Source organism: Balaenoptera physalus (genome assembly GCF_965194825.1).
Source record: "Balaenoptera physalus genome assembly, chromosome: 8".
Taxonomy (NCBI): Eukaryota; Metazoa; Chordata; class Mammalia; order Artiodactyla; family Balaenopteridae; genus Balaenoptera; species Balaenoptera physalus.
In genome coordinates, this window is record NC_138887.1 from 94,811,023 (window position 1) to 94,833,135 (window position 22,113).

The following is a 22,113-nucleotide window of genomic DNA, read 5'->3' on the forward strand; positions in this document are numbered from 1 at the left end:
ATGAATTTTGAGAATAGGGATATAAATTCTACTTCAGAGACAACTGCCAAGTGGTTTTTTAATAAAAATGAAAATATTAACCACATAGCGGCTAAGAAAGGAGAGTGACAAAAGGCAACTGCTAGGGAAACAGCTAACTGAAAGATGCCTTTAAGGAATTTTGTGTAGGTTCTTATCCTAATGTTGAGTGAGTCTCCATCTCTCCTCTGTCTCAAAAGGGAGAAGAAATTCAGAAGATACGTGCTGGTTGTAGAGCCAAAAAAAAAACACACACACACACAAAAAGACAACTAAGGGACACCTGTGCAGGTATCTGGCCAGTAAGTCCTCTGTACCACCCAAAAGATGGCATTTATAGGTCAATTAGAGAGGTTTGTTCTTCTAAAATCTGAGGCAAGGCAAGTTTTATATTTGCAAATAAGTGGAGGATCATTGGCTGCAAAATAGCAGGAGGGCCAGTGAGGAAGGCGCCTGTTTATCCTGCAGCCTTCTTTGAAGCAGCCCATGCTAATATCAGCTGGCTCCTTTAATGTATAAATGAAAGAAACATGAGGCGCAACAGTTCTAATGTAACTTACTTGAAGGTAAACGGGATACTTTGTTAAAAAAAGCTTCATAAACAGGAAAGAGCTACATATGTTATTAGCCTTCCACAATTATACAAACCACATCCATGGGGCAGTGGAGCTGTTTTAACCATAGCTTGGGCACTGCTATCCTCCTGGCAGAAGTTCACTAGAATCAGTAAGAAAATCAGGGGCAGCCCTGGAATATTTAGCCTTTCAGACTCATCTATGTGAAGTGATGCCTTTATAATCAAGGGAAATAAAAATAAATGAAATGGCTGTGCAAAAGGACCAGTGAACCATCTTCAGCCTCTGAAGATTTTGAGACCTTCACAGAGAACCACGTGTACCCGAGTCTGACTTTCTCCCCAAAGTCTGTAGCTGTGTTTCCTGTACCCATCCTTACATGAATTAGCTATCACTTCCATTCGTCTGCTCACTTGATAAGCAACTTGTATATTAGAGGGACATTCCCAGAAAGTATTGTCTGAACCCTGTTTTCTTGTTTCTAAATCGTGTTAGGATGTCATGGATCTGCAGACTGTCATATTCTACTCTTTAGTTTATCCAAATGTTTTAATTCTGGCTCCTTAATTAGAACATTTTACTTGCATCATCAGTACTAGTAGTGAGTTTTGCTGCTTTATCGAGAACAAATGGTGTTGAAGTACAGAGGTCAGGCTTACTGGGCAGCGTAATGACAACCTCCTGGAGGAAAGCCTCAGGGCTTGATTCAGTTACATCTCAGAAAATTGCACCTCACAGGCTTCGGGGTTGCTCATAAACAGCTGAATGTTAGGTTCACAAATGCCAAGAGATTGCTTCATACACAAAAACTGCTTGCAAAGTAGGTGGTTATCCAAATGCAGGCCTGGCCCCCAGCCAGAAGTACATAAATTTTTTTCTTATCTAAAAATTTTTACATCAATTAAATATATTGAAGGGCAGTCATTTTTTCCTTCTGTACTTCTAAATTTCAGAAGTGGTCATTTTGATCCGTATGAATAAACTAAGCCAATTTAACCAAAGATCTAGAAGCAACTTGAAACTTAGCCTTGCATTTTGATCCCGTTAACCTTTCCTTACTTTTCAATGAGAACACCCTTAGGTCCTGTGCAAAAAAAGGTTAATAAAACAGGCCTTAGAAAGCCCTAATAGCAAGACTGGTCCTTGGCTGGCATCTGGAAACTGGGATTTGGGGAGGCTCCCCCATTCACAGAACTGATCAGAATGGTTCACTGTGTCTAAACTGTACAAACAATACAGTTTATGCTGAACACCTACGTTCTGTCTGGGAGTCTGGAATTTTGGGATATGTAAGGCAGAGGGTGCCTCCGTGACCAGCTCCCAGTAAAAACCCCGGGCCTTGAGTCTCCAATAACCTTCCCTAGTGGACAGCATTTCATAGTGTCGTCACAATTTGTTGCTGGAGGAATTAAGCATGTCCTGTGTCACTCCACTTGGGAGAGGAACTCGAGCCTGGCTTCCTCCAGACTTTGCTCTCTGCTAGTTCCCCTCTGCTGATTCTGCTTTGTATCCTTTTGCTGTAGCAAATCATAGCAGTGAGTGAGCAGGCCTGTGTGCTGGGTCCTGTGCCTCTCCCCAGTGAATCATCGAGCCTGGGGGTGGTCTTGGGCACCCCTGACACATGTCCCTGTGTATATCTAACTCTAGATTTACAACAAGACAACTTTCTCAGTAATTTCTAAAGTTTTCTCATCTGCCTATGGAGACTCTGGGGGATTTTTATTATTCCTTTTTGGTATCTTTTACGTAACTAAGTAAAAGATGATTTCATGTTTCAAAAAGAAGTTTAAAACCCTGCAACACAGCCAATATTTTGAGCATTTGATACGTAGGTATCAAAATGTCCCATTTCTTTAAAAGGCAGTGTAGTGTAACTAATATATTTATACATAGCATTAATTTTGGAGATACAACTGACCCTTGAACAACATGGGTTTGAACTCCCTGAGTCCACTTACATTGTGTGATGGGTTCAAACTGAGAAAAGGAAGTGTGCAAAAATGCAAGGCAAATCATGTTACTAATGACAAAACTTTTAATACTACTACTACCAGGAAGACCTGAGTGCTCAAAATGAGATGAGACTCATACAACTGCTGAAGGCCACAGAGAGAACTTTTGCTACCAAGTACAAATAATGAAGGGACCCACTGTTTCACAAGAAGGATATAGTATCAAGATCAAAGCACAACTGTCTTTTCCAGTGAGGCAAACACTCTTCGATCAACATAAAAAGGGAAAAGTAGTTCAGGAATGTCCATATTAAGTGCTTTAAGATAAATTTAAGCCTCCAGGCCCACACATGTCACACACTTAAATTCTTAAGGAACTTATTAATAAAGTCTTCAAGGTCGTGTCGGTTATTTTAGAAGCATCATGGAAAATGAAGATGCTAAGACATTAAAAGTTAGTTAAATATTCCAGTTTTCAAAAAAGACAAGGAAAATTTTAAAAACAATGGTCCAATAAAACTAATTCTAACTCCTAGCAAAATTCTAGAATGGATTAGAAATTTTAGAATGGATCTCCTGTGAGTATTACACAAAGAAGAAGAAAAGAAAGCGAGGGAGGGCTTCCCTGGTGGTGCAGTGGTTAAGAATCCGCCCGCCAATGCAGGGGACACGGGTTCGAGCCCTGGTCCGGGAAGATCCCACATGCTGCGGAGCAACTAAGCCTGTGCGCCACAACTACTGAGCCTGTGCTCTAGAGCCTGCAAACCACAGCTACTGAGCCCGTGAGCCACAACTACTGAAGCCTGCGTGCCTAGAGCCCGTGCTCCGCAACAAGAGAAGCCACTGCAATGAGAAGCCCACGCACCGCGACGAAGAGTAGCCCCCACTCACCACAACTAGAGAAAGCCCGTGCGCAGCAACAAAGACCCAACGCAGCCAAAAATAAATAAATTAATTAATTAAAAAAAAAAAAAAAAAAAAAGAAAGAGAGGGAGCAGCCGGAAGGAGGCAGGAATAAATAAAGCCAAGTTAACATCATCTCATATATTTCAGATTTAGAAGAGGTTTTGGGGCAGTAGATCAGGGTATTATAATTAGCATCGTTCATGAATTTCAAATGAGTATCTGATGGTCTCAGAAAATAAAATAATTAAACAGCAACTGAATGGTATGCCTATTAGGATACAATGGAAACCATTTGAAAAGTAGTTTCTGCAGGTGATGAATAGATGAATCCCTTGGAGGCGGCCTCCAGCTGGTGGCACACTGCCTGTGGTAAACATGTTTGCCAGTGACTTAGATTTAGACACCTGAATGACTCTGGAGAGAGTACGAAGCCTGGGCCATAGAGACCTCATAGGACAAATGTCAGAATCAAGACCAAGTGGGCCAATAACAGCAAAATTAAATTTAACACGGATATATGAATATAAAGTCCTCCATTCACATTAAACAAAAGCAAGTTCTGAATGGGGAGGAAGACCTGACTTGGCAGTGGTTTAAAAAAAAAAAATCTGAGATCAAATGAGAAGATCTGAGAATTTAAGTTGACCAAAAATGTGATGTGACTGCCAAAAGAAAACGAATGCAACACTAGTCTTCATGAATATTAGACGTAATTTCTCAAACATGGTGAGCTAGCATCTCCATTGTACCCTGTACTGGCCAGACCACATCTGGGAACACTATGTCCAACTTGGGGCACCATTTTAAGAGAGACAATAATCACCTAGAGAATGCCCAAGAAATGCAACCAGGAGGGTAAAATGACCTAGAAACTTAACATGGTAAAAGGTTAAAAGAGACATTACAGTTTTAAAGTGTGTTCACGGAACACACTTCGGGAAATGCCATAAAAAAATGCTACTGAAGAATATTATTGTCAGAGAAAACTATATAGTTGTTAAAAACAGAACATAAAAGAGTATAACAAACTTCATGTACAATGTGATTCTAATTTCACAACAATATATCATGATAAATACAAGAAAGAAGAAAGCAAAATAAAAAAATGTTAATGGTGCTTATCTGAAAGTTGGATTACTTTGCTCTATATTATAAATTTTTTCATTGAAAATGTATTTCTTATATTATTATAAATTATAACTCTGAAAAGTTGCATAAATTTTTAAGTTTACATACTTGGTTGCTCCATCATCATATGTTCCCATTAAGACTATTGTTCCATCTTGTATGGCCTTCAGAAACTCAATAAATGGGGCCACATCTGAAAAAAAAGAAAGGGTTGAGGGTTGTTTTTTTTTTTTTTAAATGACTGAGTAACCATCATGATAATCTCTTAAAAGTTAGTAATATAAAAAATGAAGTGCTTGTAAATCAATAATTTCTAACGTAGAGTAACCAAAAGAAAGACAAATCTTATGAACAGGTTAAAAATTAAGTTTCCCATCAACTTAAAATTTCCCAATCCTGATTCATCCTGTATGTTTTTTATACTGATATTCCAGGGGCGAAACGAAAAAACCATAGTAAAGTCATATTAAAGCATGACTTATGATTTAAAGTAAGAAATTTAGGGAAGCAGGAGAAAGGCTCATGGACTCCCTGAGTACATGGCAAATTGTTTGCACAGATACTTTTCTAAAAATGAAGATAGAGAACTTTTATTTAATGCACAAAAGGATCTGTAATTTAAAAAAAGTATATAAATATGTATACAGTTGACCCTTGAACAACAGGGGTTTGAACTCAGGAGTCCACTTATATGCAGATTTTTTTTTCAATAAATACTACAGTACCACATGACCCACACTTGGTTGAATCCGCGGATGCATAACTGCAGATATGGAGGGCAAATTATGTAACCTGAGCATCTGCAGATTATGGGTTATCCGTGGAGGGTCCTGGAACCAGTCCCCTGCAGATACAAGGGACAACTGTATACACACACACACACTGATTTAAAGAAACTCCTGGGCATATCTACTTACTATAAACTAGGGGAAGGAATGTAGGTTAGTTATCACTAAAAGCCAAACTAATTAAGGTAAATATTGCAGTCGTTACCTGCTTCATCTAGTATATCAAGATTCACAAGGGCTTAAACACCACTTCAGTGACAATAAACTGATGATGCCAAAGAGGCTGATCAGGTACTGCAAATCATTCTACATCTTGAACTCCTTACAATGTCAGGTTTCCTTACAGCCCCCAAGTCTAATACTACTTCAAAACTGGGTTCCTTCAAGTCTACTCAGTTTCTTTCCACAGCAAAGATTCCAAAGATTTTCTCTAACTGAATTCTATCTTAAAATAATAGCATTTTTAATTCAGAAAAAATGTAACAGAGCAGCTAACAAATCACTTCGATTTAAATCCAAAGATGGCAGTAAATTGCAACTTCTTCTTAATTTGAGGAGTATTTTTAGCAGTAGTTAATCCACCTGAGATGAAATACCAGAGCTTCTGGTCACATGACTGATTTCAACAATAGTTTTTTGTCTTTTGTATTTTTATAAATTTATTTATTTATTTTTATTTTTGGCTGCATTTGGTCTTTGTTGCTGCGCGCGGGCTCTCTCTAATTGTGGCGAGCGGGGGCTACTCCTCGTTGCGGTGCGCAGGCTTCTCATTGTGGTGGCTTCTCCTGTTGCAGAGCGTGGGCTCCAGGCGTGGGGCTTCAGTAGTTGTGGCGCACGGGCTTAGCTGCTCCCCGGCATGTGGGATCTTCCCGGACCAGGGCTCAAACATGTGTCCCCTGCATTGGCAGGTGGACTCCCAACCACTGCGCCACCAGGGAAGTCCCAACGATAGTTTTATAAGAGTTTTTCCATGCAATAAATTTTGGTAGAACCAATTACGCCTTTAGAATCTAAAATTGATGGTACATTTTAAGTTTACACAGTTTTGACAGCTATGCAAAGTCCTTCTGATCTCATTTATAAACTAAATAATAGGTGCATTATCTCATTACAAGTTGAAGAAATATTAGAAAAGCTGAATGGTCTGAAAACAAGATAAATTTCAGGAAGCCTAACAACTGCTGGCTTCCAGGGAATACACAAAGCGGATGAGGATGGGGAGGTGCAGGGGAGAGCCTCAACTTAGGAAAGAATCAAAAGATAAATCAGTGTTGGCCTTCCTTCTTTCGGGCACATTCTTCTTCGAGGTGCCAGTTCCTTCCCCTCTGCATGCTGGTGTCTAACTTCCATCTGCTCCTTGAGGAACTTCCAAATTAGGAAGATTATCTGTGGATTGTTCTAAGTCCAGTAAACTAGAAAGGAAATTCCATTCCTTCTCTCAAATATTCATCTACTTGAATAATAATCCTGGTTATAAACTTAGTTTTGAGACTGAAAAATCATATGAAAAGAAATCAATTCAGTCAGCTAAGAATGCTTATACTGGTTATGTCCTTCTTCAAATTATGTATTCTATTTTTTAGAAATTTCGGGCAGAAACCTAAAAGAGCCCAAAGCTTTGAATTAGTTGTCCTGCAAAAAATAGGACTCAGATTTTTAAAAATCTCAATTGTGATATTATTGCCCTTAATTACACATCACCAACAATTTTTATAAAAAGCAAAGTGTATGCAGTATGACGGATCACTTAAATACAGCTAGACATTCAGTGAAAAGAAAGAGTAATAAAATGAACTAACACAAAATTAGTACCATTATTTTCTCATTTAATGGGCTACATTATATTGATGTGATTCAGTGCCAGCAACAGAACAGTTATATGTTATTCACACTTACTTCCTCCCCACATGTCAAAATATCTGGTGTCTATTAGATCTCCTGTTTTTCCTGAAAGAGAATGAGTTCATAGCAAATTATGCAACTGAAATATACTCTACACTATATAAGACAAATGATCTTATCCAATGATTGATGTGAATTCATTAGCAGAGGAAGAATTATTATGACAAATACTTAAAATTTGACCTGTATGCATCTGAAAATTTTTTCTAAAAGGGTATTTTTTGAATAGGACTTTCTCACTAATCTTGTAAGCTGAAGAGTAGCAAAGAGAAGTTCACTATTGACTGTAGACCATTCGAAGTTAGATATTTTTCATCTGTATGTGTTACCATCTTCCCTTATTTTAAAATTACCCCAAAATACATAAACCTTTAAAAAAAAAACCATGAATCCATGCTATTTTCTATCGTCAAAGCCATCTTTCAAAAAAATCATATTTAATTCCCTTTGAAAAAAATTTTTTTGCTATCAATTAAATAGACAAATACCTATAGAACATTTTATACCTAAGAAAATTAAGAAGGTAGAAACACAAAAATGTATCTCTTGTGAAAGAAGTAAACAATATTTACCTACACCGTGAACTGGAGAAGGTGGCTGTGGTTTATAATCACCCTATACAGATTTACAAGGGTGACTGTCCCAGAAAGAGAAGACGAGTATGCAGTTGAGTCTCACTTCATGGATTCATATTGTCAGATGTGATTTTGCAAGAACACTCGAGATGTTCAGGATTCAGTGTGGACGATACTGAAAAATTACAATCGACTCCTACTCTTCATTCAGCCCCACACCCCATCCAATAGTCCACCACGCTCTGTCATTCTACAAACCCTCATTCATGTCCATCTATATTATGTTAGGATTCCAAAATCTGCAGCAAGGATTCATCAATTTAATGTTAGATTGGTTGTATCCTGACAATCTCATGGGAAGTTCTCTACTCACTGGACAGCAAGCTGGATGCTTCCAAGAAAGCATGCTATAAATACTGAGATGCAGAGTCTTGACCTATAGTTGGTGCTTTGGGAGGGTGCGGGGAGGGCTTTAATGTCAAGCCTGGCTCTTTCTGACCTGATCTCTTGATATTAGAGTGCATTTTACTTTGGGACATATGAATATCCACTGAGTACATTCATAAGCTAAAATAATTATTCTTACCATTTACCAAGGCAACATTGATCCCTCTTCCAACATTATTCTTAACACCACTCATTAAACTGAAGGGGGAAAGTCAAGACAAATTTAGAATTAGATATTGAACATAAACATACATTAGAGAAACAAAGCCATCCATGACAAAAAAAAAAAAAGTTGGGGATGTTATATGTACGTACAATTGTTTCGTACTGCAGTGGAGACTGAAAGGTCTCTACCAAGTCACAGAAGACAGTCTAACGTTGAATAATTTTAAAGCAATGTTCTTAAATAAGATTTCATGAATAGAAATATATATTACAAAGTTTTAGTGCTGAAATACTAGACTATTTCTTGCTGCTCTGTGTGTCAGGTTACGAAATACCATTTTAGAAAATCCTTCAAACATGTGGACATTATGCACATAGTCTGCACCATCCTCAAGGGAACAAACAAGGGTAACCTCTTTTCTACTTTCTACAATACCAATGTGACATGAAACAGAAGCGAGATGCTACTAAAATCTTTTATAATCTGAGAGCAAGAAGAATTTAACTTAATTGTGAACATTTTCTTAGTGATTACCAAGGCAAAATTTCTCAATACCCAGAAGAAGGAATATTGTATTCATATAATTACTGCATCTAACCATAAGACTTGTAATGTCATTCTGCGGTAATCAACCACTAGCAGCTCACAGACCATGACATAAAGATAATAAATACTGTGAAACAGAAGGTATGAATAAAACATTTGCTTGTTATCAGTTCAGTTTGTTGAATTAGAATTATTAAACTAAAATTGTAGGTACCTTTTATTCTAAAAATTCCCAATGATGTGCTGTTCAATGATTAACAATCATTGAGGTTGGTTTGAGGTTGGTGGAGAGGGGGGAGCTGCATATGTGTGAACACACACAACCGTATTCATATATGATACATCTATCTATTCTTTATCCATCCATCAACCGACATTTAGATTGTTTCTATCTCTTACCTATTGTGAATAATTACATTCCCAACCAATGACATAAGTTTATTATAAATTTTATTGACAGAAAGGATCTGTAGCACACATTTTACAAATAATAAAATATATACTTTATTATAAATTTAACTTAGCCATTGATTCTCACAGAATGTGTTAGGTGATTTTCATAGAACTCATCTGTGCTTAACCTATGGTTGCAAGTGATGAATGAGTAAAATTCTAATACAAAAGTTGGATGCTATTTCATTTAAAGAGTAAGACAAAGTAAGAAAAAGCTGAAACAGTAAACAATAAAGACATATGTTGGAACTTCCCTTGTCTGTCAATGATGTGCGTGATGTTTTTGTTGAATCATGTAATAAGTTTTCAAATACTAGAAGACAATTTTCTCAAAAAAAAAAGAATAAAATGGCAGGCTTAAGCCCTAACATGTCAATAATTATAATAAATACAAATAGTTCAAACACATCAAATGAAAACCGAAATTGGCACAGTGGATTAAAATAAGACCCAACTACACGCTGTCTACAAGAAACAAGTAGTAACAACCCAGAAGTCCACAAACTAATGAATGGATAAAACGTGACATAGCTATACAATAGAATATTATTCAGCCATAAAAAGGAATGAAGCACTGATACATGCTATAACATGGATGAACCTTGAAAACACTATTCTAAGTGAAGAAGCTGATCACACAAAAAATCTACATAGTATATAATACCATCTATATAGAATTTCCAAAATAGGTAAATCTATAGAGACAGAAAAGTAAACCTGGTGGTTACTTAGGGCTGGTTGGGGGGGAGGGGAGACGGAGTAGAATGGGATGGGAATGGAACAGGAGGGCGATAGCTAAAGGACACAGCATTTCTTTCTGAGGTATGATAGTGTTCTAGAACTGACTGTGGTGATGGTTGCACACATCTGTGAATACATTAAAAACCACTGGTTGTATACTTTAAAAGAATGTATTGTATGGTATATGAGTTGTATCTCAATAAAGCTGTTTAAACAAAAGAAAGCAGGAGTGGCTATATTAACATCAATTAAAATACCAAGCAATCAAGATATAAAATATGTGAAGCAAACTCAGATAGAACTGACAGGAGAAACAGACAAATCTACAATGACAGTTGGACATGTCAATACCCCTCTCTCTACAGTTGATAGACAGACAATTAAACAGGGTATAGAAGAACTCAACAGCAGCATTAACCAACAGGGTCTAATTGACATTTAAAGAACATTCTACCCAACAACAGCAGAATACACATTCTTTTCAAGTACCCATGGAGCATATACTATGATAGACCATATCATGGGCCATAAAGTAAACCTCAACAAATTTAAAAGAATTGAACTCATACCAAATGTGCCTCCGACCACAATGAAATCAAAATCAAAGATAACAGGAAAATCACCAAACACTTGGAAACTAAGCAATATATGTCTAAATAATCTATGGGTCAAAGAAGCCTGAAGTGAAATTTTAAAACACATTGAAAACACAGCTTATTAAAATTTGTGAGGCATAGCTAAAAGAGTACTGAGATTGAGGAATTTATAGCACTAAGTGCTCACATTTAAAAAGAAAGTTTCAAATTAATAACCTAAGCTCTCATCTCACAAAACTAAAAAGAAACCTAAAGCAAGCAGAAGGAAAGAAATTAAAAAGAGCAGAAATCAAGGGAACTGAAAAGAGAAAAATATAGAAAAATCAATGAAACAAAAAGCTGGTTCTTTGAAAAGGTCAATAAAATTAACAAACCTTTAATAAGACTGACAGAGAAAAAAAAGACACAAATCACCAATATCAAGAATGAAATGGGGGACTTCCCTGGTGGCGCAGTGGTTAAGAATCACGCCTGCCAATGCAGGGGACATGGGTTTGATCCCTGGTCCAGGAAGATCCCACATGCCGCGGAGCAACTAAGCCCGTGTGCCACAACTACTGAGTCACAACTACTGAGGCCGCACGCCACAACTACTGAAGCCCAAGCACCCTAGGGCCTGCACACCGCAACTGAACCCACACGCTGCAACCACTGTAACCCACGCGCTCTAGGGCCTGTGCTCCGCAACAAGAGAAGCCACCACAATGAGAAGGCCGTGCACCACAATGGAGTAGCCTCCACTCGCCACAACTAGAGAAAGCCCGCGTGCAGCAACAAAGACCCAACGCAGCCAAAAATAAATTAAAAAAAAAAAAGAATGAAATGGGATGTCCCTATAGACCCCCCTGCAGATAGCAAAAGGATAATAAAGGAATACTATGAACAACTCCACACATGTAAATTTGACAACTCAGATGAACTGGACCAATTCCTGAGCTAGTACAAACTAACACAACTCATCCATTATGAAATAGGTCATTTAAATAGTCCTATAACTATGAAAAATATTGAATTTGTTTATAAACTCCCCCCACCCCCAAAATCTCTAAAGCCCAGAGAGTTTCAGTGGAGACGTCTACCAAATGTTTTTAAAAAAAGAAGTAACACCAACTCTACACAAACTCTTTCCAAGAACACAAGTGAAGGGTATACTTCTCAATTTATTCTACAAAGCCAGTATTACAATGATACCAAAACCTACAAGAAAACAACAAACCAATAAGCCTCATTAAAATACAGGCAAAAATCCTTAACAAAACATTAGTAAATGGAATTCAGCAGTATATTTTTTAAAAATTATCATAAGCCATGACTAGGTCAGGTTTAGTCTAAGGATGAAAGGTTAATTATTTGAACAGTTAACGTAATCCACTACATATTAACAGGCTTCAGAAAAATCACATGATCATCTCAATGCAGAAAATGCATCTGACAAAATTCAACACCCGTTCATGATAAAAAGTCTCAGAAAACTAGTAATAGAGGGGAACTTCCTCACACTGATTAAAAAAAAAAAAAGAAGTCTACAAAAAAACTACTGCTTAACATCATACTCAACGGTGAAAGGCTGAAAGCTTTTCCTCTAAAATTGGGAACAAGTCCAGGATGGCTGCTCTCACCACTACTACCCAACAGAGTATTGCAAGTCCTAGTCGACTTCCAAGAAAAGGAAATAAAGGCATACAGATTGGAAAGGAAGAAAATAAAGCTGTCCCTATTTGCAGATGGCATGTTTGTCATCTGCATGTTTGGATAATCCCAAGGAAGCTACAAAAACAAAAACAAAAAAACCTCTTGGAAGTAATAATTCAGCAACAATACAAGATACAAGATCAACATATAAAAATCAATTGTGTGTCAATACACTAACGAACACAAGGAAACTGAAATTAAAAACACAATATCATCTATGATTGCTCAATAAAAGGGGGGATGCTTAGGTATAAACCTAATAAGGCATGTGTAGGACCTTATGCTGAAAACCACAAAATAGTGATGAAAGATATGAAAGAAGATATAAATAAATGAAACATGTCATACTCATGGACTGAAAGATTCAACATTGTAAAGATGGTCAGTTCTCCATAAATTAACATATAGGTTTAACAAAATTCCTAACAAAATCCCAGCAAGGTTTTTTGTAGATAGAGGCAAGATTATTCTAAAATGTCATATACAAAGGCAAAGAAACTAAAGTAGCTAAAAACAATTTTGGAAAAAAAAAAAAAAAGAGCAAAGTTGGAGGCATCACTCTACCTCATTTCAAGACTTATTCCATAACTAGTATAATCAAGAGCATGTGGTATTGGTGGAGGAATAGATATATAGATCAATGGAACAAAGAGGGAACAAGAAGTGGACCAGTGGAAACAAGAAATGTACTAGTGGAAGTATGGCCAACTTATTTTTTAGCAAAGGAGGAAAAGCAAGTCAATGGAGAAAGGACAGTCATTTCAACAAACTGTAATGAAGCAAGTGGATATCCACAGGCCAAAAAATTGACCCTTAACCTGAATCTCATACTTCATTCAAAACTTAATGTAGAATGGACCATAGATTCATATGTAAAACATAAAACTATAAAAATTTTAGAAGATAATGTAGAGAAAAATCTTGAAACCTAGGGCTTGTTGTAAAGTTCTTAGGCATAACACCAATCCATAAACAAACAATAAAGCATAACCCATAAAAGAAAAACATCGATAAATTGGACTTTATCAAAATTAATAACTTTGGTTCTGCAAAAGAGCCTGGTAAGTGGAATGAAAAGACAAGCTACAGACTGGGAGAAAACAGTTACAAACCACATATCCGACAACAGGATGCATATCTAGAATATATTAAAAGAACTCAAAACTCAGCAGTAAAAAACCGAACAATCCAATTAGAAAATGGACAAGAGACATGAATAGATATTTCACTGAAGAGAATATACAGGTGGGGAAAAAACACATTAAAAGATGTTCAACATCACTAGACATAAGGGACAGATAATTGAGATATCACTACGCACCTATTAGAACTAAAATAAAAAATAGTGGCAATACCAAACGCAGGTAAATATACAGAGAAACTGGAGCGCTCACGCACTGCTGGTAGGAATGTAATATGGAGCAGTCACTCTGGACAATGTTTGGCAGTTTCTTACAAAATTAAACATTACACTTAACACACAACCCAGAGCTTCTGGGCATTCTATTACAGAGAAATAAAGATGCATTCGAAATTCAAAAATCTGTATATGACTGTTCATAGCAGCTTTATCAATAACAGCCAAAATCAGAAGCACTGAAATTGTCTGGTTGAGGACAACAGGTGATGGATAAACTGTGGTATATCCATACCACAGAATATTAGTCAGCAATAAAATAGGAGTAAATTATTAATACGAACCAGTATTTCAAAAGCATTGTCCTGAGTGAAAAAAATCCAATCTCAAATGGTTACATATTGTATGATTCTATTTATATAACATTCTCAAAACATCAAAATGATAGAAATGATAAACAGATTAGTGGTTTCCAGAGGTCAGTGATGGTGGAGGTGACTATTAGAGGGTATTATGAAAGAGATCTTTGTGGTGACGGAATAATTCTGTATCTTAATTGCTGTACTGGTTACATGAGTCTACACATGATAAAATGACACAGAACTAAACATACACATTATACTAACTGATAATTTCCGTTCTGATATTATACTGTTATTATTGATACGTAAGATATAACCACGTGGAAAAATGGGTAAAGAGCACATGAGACCTCTCTGTACTATCTTTGCAACGGCCTGAGATTTCTGTAATTTTTTCAAAAATAAAAAGTTAAAAAAAAAACCTCTACTCCAAGATCCATTAAAAAAGGAAAAGCATAAACATTTGATTTGTAAAAGCTCAGTAACATTTAACTATTTACCCATACTCGTCGCATATCTGTCTTCAAAATTTCACTCGTTCTCTAAAACTTAAATGCAGTTAATAAAACACAGACCTTTTTTATGTGTGTGCAAGACCAGTTGTGAAAGGTGGGCCATAAGAGAACCAAACAAGTCTGCTGCATAAGAGGGAAGTTTCAAAATGCATTTGTTCTGCTCCTTTCGGAAATGTGTTGTAGCCATCACTGATATGAAGAAGCCAGAGCTATGATTAACCTGTTAGAGTAATAATTGTCACGGCGTCTTCTCCAAGAGAGATCATTTGGAGTGTGTGGCTGCGTCTATCAGAGAGCAGAGAAATAAAGGCAACAAAGCAGCACTATGACATAGGCTTGCCACAAGAGGGCAGTAGCTTATCAAGTTTTAAAAACTAAATTCTATCAGGGGAAACCTACAGGGAGCAAAGGACAAACCACTAAAGATTTTAAATGTATAAAGGTTAGTCACTCTTACTAACACAAGTTGAAATATTTTCTTTTATTCTTTACGAATATGAAGGTCGCCCCACCACCGCTCCACACCTGCAGGCAAATAGCTAAAAAAAATGATTATACAATCTATAGATAGATTCTACAACTTTGAATAGAGTTTTGTTTCAAATACCTCCAACGTGTTCTAGCTATTATGTCTTAAAATGATTCGTTTAGAGAAGGGTTTAACAAACCACAGCCCATGGGTCAAAACTAGCCAGCTGGCTGGCTGGCTGTTTTGTTTTACCACTCATGACCTTAGAATGGTTTTTACTTTTTTAAAATGGTTATATTTTAAATGATTATGTAAGTACCTACGTAGTATCCTTGATTTTACTTTTTGGACCGCACAGCCAAAAACACTATCTTGCCTCTCAATGTGGAAAAAAAAAAAAATCCCTCAAAATAGTCTGCCATATAATTTCTGTATCAAACATTAAGATTATAATAAAAGGTGAAGTATTATTCCTAATATCAACTTCATATAAACTGAAATCATACGAGTAAATGCCTGAAATAAAAGCTGTATCTTGAATATTAGTAAACTCTATGGGTTCTCTAATACAAAAGAAAAAGAGCTGTAATTCCTGTATTGTGTGACACCTGATATTTATACCCGGGATTTTCTATTTCTAACTAATGAGAAGTTTGAAATCCATCTTATTCTCCAAGATATATCTTGACTGCGTCCACCTGTCCTTAAAACCATGACCGCGACCCTATCTTACCATCTTTTATCTGCACTGGGGTTTCTAAATCTCAGTCTATGATGATATTACGGACTTGACAATTCGTGTGGAAGGGCTGTGCTGTGCACCGCAGGAGGTTTGAGAGCATCCCTGGCCTCTATAAGCAGCACCTCCACAGCTCTGATGTCCCCAAATGTTTGCAGACCTTGACAAGGGTCCCCTGGGGAGAAAATCACCCCCACTGAGAAGCAATGATCTGGACCAGTAGTGTCCAAAATGAGTTTGCATATGCTCAGAGCATGTGTAGGAAAATACTAAAATTTCTACTTAGGTATTTTTAGTATTCACTTACATATTTCAGTGGATACACAGGCAAAAAAAGTCTCTTGCCAACTGTGTGTGTGTGTGGGGGGGGAAGAGTGGAATTGAAGAGCTATGGCAGCCATGGTAATCACCCTCCAATTGCTCTCTTTACTTCTCCAATCATTTTACCCAGCAGTCAGATCATTTTCTTCAATGTAAATGAAGTGATGACATGCCAGAGTTTGAAAACCTTCAGCAACCTCTCAGCACACTCAGAAAAAGATCTCATCTCTTTCCCTGCATGGCCTGTAAGTTCCACTCGCCTAGCCCTTACTTCTCTCCAGCTCTGTCCCATCTTAGGGCCTTCAAGCATGCTCTTCCTTCTGTCTAGAATGGTCTTCCCCACTCTTCACCTGGCTGTCTTCCCTCTTATCCTTTAGTTCTCAGACTAAATATCACTGTCTTAGAGAAATTATTCCTTGACCCACTCAATCTAAAGTTGGACACCTCGATCTCACCTCACTTGCCCCCGTAAGTATTCTTCACACCTTGCTGCTCTGTGCAGCGTGTGCCACAATTTCTAATTATTTATTTGCATTTACTTCTTAAATATCCATCTCCCTACTAGACTGTATGTGCCATGGAAGCAGGGACTGTGCTCAGCAAATATTTGTTGAATAAGTGAATGGAATGAATGACGCTAAGAAAACTTAGACTCTTTCTTTAACATTTTTTGTTGGAAAAACTTTCTAGAAACATGCTATTTAATGTCTCAAATTACCCACTGGCTACAAATGAATATGTCATGTATCAATCTGCTTTTATTATTTTTTTCTTTTTCTTTCTTTTTTTTTTTTTTTTGGCCACGGAGCATGCGGGATCTTAGTTTCCCGACCAGAGATCAAACCTGTACCCCCTGCCAGTGGAAGCGCGGCATCCTAACCATTGGACCACCAGGGAATTCCCTGAAAAAACTTTCAATACAGAAATAGAATATACTGGAAAAGGTACTAGACTGTGAATTGTCCCTATTTCTCCACTAGGGATCCCTGGCCAATTATTCAGTCCTTCTTCAAGGACTAGATTTCAGGGCCTGAGGCAAAACTGTAAAATCCCATCAATTATTTAACCTCTCATGGGAATGGCAGAATGATTCCTGAAAAGAGGATGGATAGGTAGCCTGTCTCAATTTTACGGTTAAACGAACTGAAATACAAATTCTACATGACATGCCCACTATGCTAGAACCAAATTCTCTGGCTCTGAGCCCGTACTTATTTCACCAGACTCCACTGCCTACATACATATGCTTCTCTCTTCTTTTTAACCTGTTCTAATCTGTGAATAGAGAACTTGCTAGTGTTCATTAGAGTTTGATCTCTTCTTTTTTGCATTAAAACTTTCATGCTTCAAGGGGGCAGAGGTGTCTAAAGACAATCTACTGTGGGCTGGGCATTCTAAGAGAACTTCTGCTTATTATTCAGAATCAAATTTCCGGCCCCTTTAGCCAAACAAGGTGAAAAAGGTGAAAATGGTGAATGGGAACATTCTAAGGTAATGCGAAGGATATTATTTAATGCAAAATCTACTAACTAAAATCCAAGTGCTTTTTAATTCAATTCAGTAAAGCAAGGCTATTATGAGACATCAGAGGACAATGGATTAACAATGGATTATCATCAGCATGAGAAAAAAGGAAATGAGTAGGGATCTTAAAGATCATCTAGCTCAAGCCTTTAATTTATAAGAAAAGTGTTATTTTAAGAGGCTAAATAACCTATGCATGGTTAACTGAAAAGGGGGTTAGGATAAAAATGTTAGCGCTTCTATATTAAAAAGAAAAAACACACAAAATGCTGGGAAAAACTGCTTCGTTTCCTTCTATCTGTAAAATTACCTCACTCTTTATTCTACATATTAATGGTACATATATTATTTTATGTGAAGCTTAAATAACCTCACATATCTAATTTTTCAGGCAAGACCAGATTAAAAGCAACCAACTAAAAGTAAGGTTTGCAACTTCACAGGCAGGAACTTCACAATCGAGTGACAATGGACACTGGGGTAGGAGGCTGCAAAAACCTAAAAAGTATACTTTGTAGAGCATCTCAATAAAGGAAACCATTCAGTTTAGTGGCAAGCAGTTCTGGGCCACAATGGACTTGAGGTTATTGCTGGGTTATTTCATACTTCAACAAGCAGCATTCAAACATTTAAGATGAAAGATGTTGGTTTGTAAGATAAAGTGTTCATTATCTAGGGCAGTGCTATCTATTTGACAAAAATGGTCCTGTTTGGACTTCTTTGCAGCAATGGAAATGCTCTCTATCTGTGCTGTTCAGATGGGTAGGCACAAGCTGTCCGTGACTATTAGCACTTGAAATGTGGCTGGTGTGACTGAGGGACTGAACTTTTAATTAATTTAAATGAATTAACTTTTCCCCTATTACTTAAGAAATCAAAATTAAATAGCCACCTGTGTCTATGACTACCAGTTGGGATCTAGAGAATTCACTCAGAGGAGATCGCTCATCTTTACACGAAGCTGAATAAATGCTATGTTCTTATGTCACTCTAATATGGAATGTAAGAACTTGAAGACTCCTTAAATGAGTGGGGAAAAATTGTATAATAGAAATGGAAATCACTTTTCTTTAGTAAAAGCATGCCCAATACATTTTCAAAGGATCCATTAAACTCAGGTTCAATTTGCTAAAATTTAATAGCACACGTTATACTTCCAAATTGATAAATACTTACACATTGTCTTCCAGGCAGATTTTGGGTCCTACCACATTAGCTGCTCCACTTGCCATTTTAAAAGCAAAATGCTTCTCAGGGCAAGCTTTTGAGATCCCACATTTATATCTGGGAGGTTTTGTAGCTTTGGAGAGAAAAAAAATTTGTTTAAGAAAATGATGTTAACAGACTCTGTATTTAGTTTGTTTCATATCTCAAACCACAAAGGGCGTTATGCAAAACACCAAGATATACATATCTTAAACTACATGCTAGTTTTTTTTTTTTTTCCTGAGAGTTTCAAAGACCTCAAAACAAAACAAAACAGAACCTCCTAGGAAACAAGCTAACAATTAACATAAATGGAACAAGGAACATGATCTTCATGAGGGTAAATATATTTTATCTAATTATTTTTAAGCTTATTTTAAAAAACCAGGATGGGGGAGGTCTGGAATTGTTACTTTGCGTTTCCAGTCCATATATGCAAAATAAATGGACAGTAAAAAGCCTGACGCATCACTGAATATCTGCTCACATACTAGTTCTAACTAGGAATTCTTTTTTTTTTTTTAACATCTTTATTGGAGTATAATTGCCTTACAATGGTGTGTTAGTTTCTGCTTTATAACAAAGTGAATCAGCTATACATATACATATATCCCCTAACTAGGAATTCTTTTACACACTTTCTGTACTTATAATACTGAAGCTAAAAAACACTAATGGAACAAAATATCCATTATAAATACATACCCAAAATATTGAGCTGTCCAATCAAATAGCTTCCTTAAAACTTAATAATTTCTAAAATCAGTTTTGCTCACATTGAACTATATCCATTGTTTGAATATAAGTTCTCATATGCCTAAGAGAAAAAGAATAAACCATCTGCAAAATATTGAGATGAAATACTTACAACGTGCAACTGCGTCCAATGCTGACCTTGCTAAGGAAAAAAAAGTTATTTTCGTTAGAAAGAATAAAGCTATTGGCAAGTATCACTTTTAAACATGTGTGGAGCTAACAGGCCTATAAAAATGTGTTTGAATTATTGTTTAGTATACAATACATAAAACATGAATATCATTTTAGAGAAAAAGTGAGAAAGTAACTTTTAGGCTACATAATTCACTACAAACAATTAAGTAGAGGAATTATGGAGAGTATTATTTTATTATTGATAGAGCACTTTGTTTTTACCTTTACATTTTATGTTTAGTTTTAGTTATTATAAATTTAAATACCAATCAGAAAGTTACTCTACAAGCTTAACTTTTTTAAATTCATTTTTTATTTTTTTCCAGCTTTCTCGAGATATAGTTGACACATAAAATTGTGTAAGTTTAGGTGCACAACACTTTGATATGATACATTTATAAACTGCAAAATGATTACCACGATAGCGGTACATATAGTGGTATGATACTATACCCCAATAATAGTAGCTAGCACCTCTATCCCATTACATACTTAACACTTCCTTTTTGTGGTGAGAACATTTAAGATCTACTCTTTTAGCAACATTCAAGTATATGACAGTATTATTAGCTTATAATCACCATGTTGTACATTCAATCCCCAAACTTGTTAATCTTATAACTGGGAGTTTGTACCCTTTGAGCAATGTCTCCTCATTAACTCCGCCCCCTCCCAACGCCTGGTAACCAGCATTCTTTTCTGTTTCTCTGAGTTTGTTCTTTTTACATTCCATATATAAGTGATATCATACAGTATTTCAAACTTCCCTTTAAATGAGTTAAAATATATACTTGGTGACTATTAGGGTGTTTAAAAGTTGTTGCTGCTGTATGGTGTAGTGTACATATGCATATAAAGTCCTGGAGAATATACATAAATCTATCTCAGCGGTTAGGCTAAGAGATTTGGGGAGTGGGACGAACACAAGAGGGATAGTGGTGGTAGGAAGCTTTAATTTCCCTAAAATAGAAATGTATTAGGTATAATAATAATTAAAAAAAGGTCATTACTAAGAGTTTTATTTTATCATTTATCAGTTCAAGGAAGCCAGAATTTTCTGATCAAATCTTAACCCGAATGCAGTAGATGTCAACCTGGACATCTACACTTAGAGTTTTTAAAAAGCACGAACATCTGATCCCAGCCCAGGAGATTACAATTCAGATCGTCAATAGTATTGTGGCTAGCCATTTCCTGATTTAGCTAATAAGCGTGCAGTGTCATAAATGCTTGCCAGCTGTTTAACTATAAATAGTCACTTAGTTTTTAGTTCTGTACTATTTTAGGTAACTGCAAATTTCCTGTAAAACCAGTACTGAAACTGGAGAACAGAATGTTAAAGCTGAAAATAATATGTAAATGTTTAAAAACAGGAAAACAACTAAGTAAATGAAGGTCATTAACTCTACAGAACACTCAGAATATTATGCACCGTTGAAGTCATATATGCAATGCAGTCACATGGGAAAAGTTAAATGCATGGAATAAAGCAAAAAACAAACTTTATCTGTGAGTACTAAAAATATTCATGGATAAGGACAAAGACTTGAAGGAAACAAAAAATGATCAATTAGTAAATTAGGGTGCTGGGGCTCATTCTTTCAATTTCCTTAATTATATCATTTTTCCTTAATTATGTCACAAAAGGGAAAAATAATTCTAGAGACCATTCGGTCCAATGCTCTCACTTTTGTAAATGAGAAAATGAAAGCCAGAGAGTGACTAGCAACCAGTGATTAGGAGCATGTAGACCAGAAAGTCTTGGACTTCCCTGGTGGCACAGTGGTTAAGAATCCGCCTGCCAATGCAGGGGACACATGTTCGAGCCCTGGTCTGGGAAGATCCCACATGCTGTGAGCAACTAAGCCCGTGTGCCACAATTACTGAAGCCTGCATGTCTAGGGCCCGTGCTCCGCAACAAGAGAAGCCACCACAATGAGAAGCCCGCGCACCACAACGAAGAGTAGCCCCCGCTCTCCGCAACTAGAGAAAGCCCGCGTGCGCCCAGCAATGAAGACCCAATGCAGCCAAAAATAAACGAATAATTAATTAATTAAAAAAAAAAAAAATAAAGTCTCAATTTCACTTAGACCTAAACAAACAAGTATCATCAGGCTCAGATGTTAAGATGCCTACGGAGGAACACTGTTCAAATCAGGAATGCTGGCATACCCAACTTACGATAGCCAGATATGGGGAAGACAG

General features: G+C 36.7%; 1 protein-coding gene across 2 annotated transcripts in view; it reads right to left on the bottom strand.

Annotated features, from left to right (window-relative positions):
- FAM3C (FAM3 metabolism regulating signaling molecule C) overlaps positions 1 to 22,113 on the bottom strand; it is a 48,327-nt gene that overhangs the window by 3,704 nt on the left and 22,510 nt on the right. Inside the window, exons 4-8 of one of the 2 annotated variants that reach the window (XM_082473278.1) lie at positions 19,847 to 19,876; positions 18,949 to 19,072; positions 8,431 to 8,489; positions 7,264 to 7,314; positions 4,688 to 4,772 (exon numbers count right to left, since the gene is read on the bottom strand). In XM_082473278.1, coding sequence (XP_082329404.1) covers positions 4,688 to 4,772; positions 7,264 to 7,314; positions 8,431 to 8,489; positions 18,949 to 19,072; positions 19,847 to 19,876 — 349 coding nt within the window. The remainder of the gene's footprint in view (positions 1 to 4,687; positions 4,773 to 7,263; positions 7,315 to 8,430; positions 8,490 to 18,948; positions 19,073 to 19,846; positions 19,877 to 22,113) is intronic. The other variant, XM_082473279.1, reaches the window with a different exon arrangement.